The sequence below is a fragment of the Pundamilia nyererei genome, unplaced genomic scaffold, assembly GCF_000239375.1.
Source record: "Pundamilia nyererei isolate P.nyererei 1_Seehausen unplaced genomic scaffold, PunNye1.0 scaffold00036, whole genome shotgun sequence".
Lineage (NCBI taxonomy): Eukaryota > Metazoa > Chordata > Actinopteri > Cichliformes > Cichlidae > Pundamilia > Pundamilia nyererei.
In genome coordinates, this window is record NW_005187437.1 from 639,921 (window position 1) to 641,006 (window position 1,086).

Sequence of the window (1,086 nt, forward strand, 5' to 3'; positions counted from 1 at the left end):
GTAATTAAGTTGTTTTTTGTTTTGCAAATTAGCATGCAATTTCTGCACTTTATCACTAATGAGATAAACCTAGAGTTGATCATTGCAGGTTTGATCACTGACCAAATGGCACTCAGTCATTACTAAAGCCATAAGGTTGTGTTACTTTTCAAACTTAACTACAGGAAAGTTGTAATAAATACTGATAATATGAAGCTTACACTTTTGAACGGGAACAGCTGAATCCCACAAGCCACACTACTCTATTCTGAGATCATGAGAAGAGCATGTTTTCCATGTAAATGTTTACAGTTGCACTGTTAAATACTTTATCAGCTAAACGGTTAAACAAATCTCACCTTATGTCTTCAGAAACATGTGGTTGGAAATCATCTGGTAATTGTTGGCGGCACTTTGGACAGGATGTCCGTCCTGCATCAAGGCTGTTCTTAATGCATGTTAAGCAATAGATGTGATTGCATGGCAGTCCCACTGTTTCCTGAGGCTCTCTCATGCACACCCCACACTCAAGGCCAAACCTTCAGGAAGATGCAACCAACAATCAAATTAGCTTAAGTGCAAATAAAGAAAAAGGCTGCGGGAAGTGGAGGTTCTGGGGGTACTGCAGCACCCCTGTTGTAAAGTTTAGTACACCCAACTTTAAGGTCTTTCCAATGGCTTTGCTAAAGAACATCCTTCAATATTTCATATAATATCATAATAAACTCTGCTAATAGTCAGACAGCCTTACCTGAAAAGCTGATTAGTTGCCTCCTGTTTGCAGGATTTCAGGACTTTAACTACAGCTTCAAAACCTTTTGTAGATTTTACATCCGAGTTTTCCTGCAGAACCTTAGAAGGACAAAATGATACACAATACTATAATGATGAACATTATGTTGTTACAAATTTTTTTGTTAGCAGAACATCATTTAAAACAAGATACAGTGGGATGCAAAAGTTTGGGCAACCTTGTTAATAGTCATTATTTTCCTCTATAAATCGTTGGTTGTTACAATAAAATGTCAGTTAAATATATCATATAGGAGACACACACAGTGATATTTGAGAAGTGAAATGAAGTTTATTGGATTTACAGAAAATGTG

At 36.6% G+C, this 1,086-nt stretch overlaps 1 protein-coding gene across 1 annotated transcript in view; it reads right to left on the bottom strand.

Moving 5' to 3' along the window:
• Window positions 1-237: 237 nt before the first annotated feature.
• LOC102210122 (E3 ubiquitin-protein ligase RNF213-like) overlaps window positions 238-1,086 on the bottom strand; it is a 9,436-nt gene continuing 8,587 nt past the window's right edge. Inside the window, exons 11-13 of the mRNA XM_005730369.1 lie at window positions 731-831; window positions 339-518; window positions 238-247 (exon numbers count right to left, since the gene is read on the bottom strand). Coding sequence (XP_005730426.1) covers window positions 238-247; window positions 339-518; window positions 731-831 — 291 coding nt within the window. The remainder of the gene's footprint in view (window positions 248-338; window positions 519-730; window positions 832-1,086) is intronic.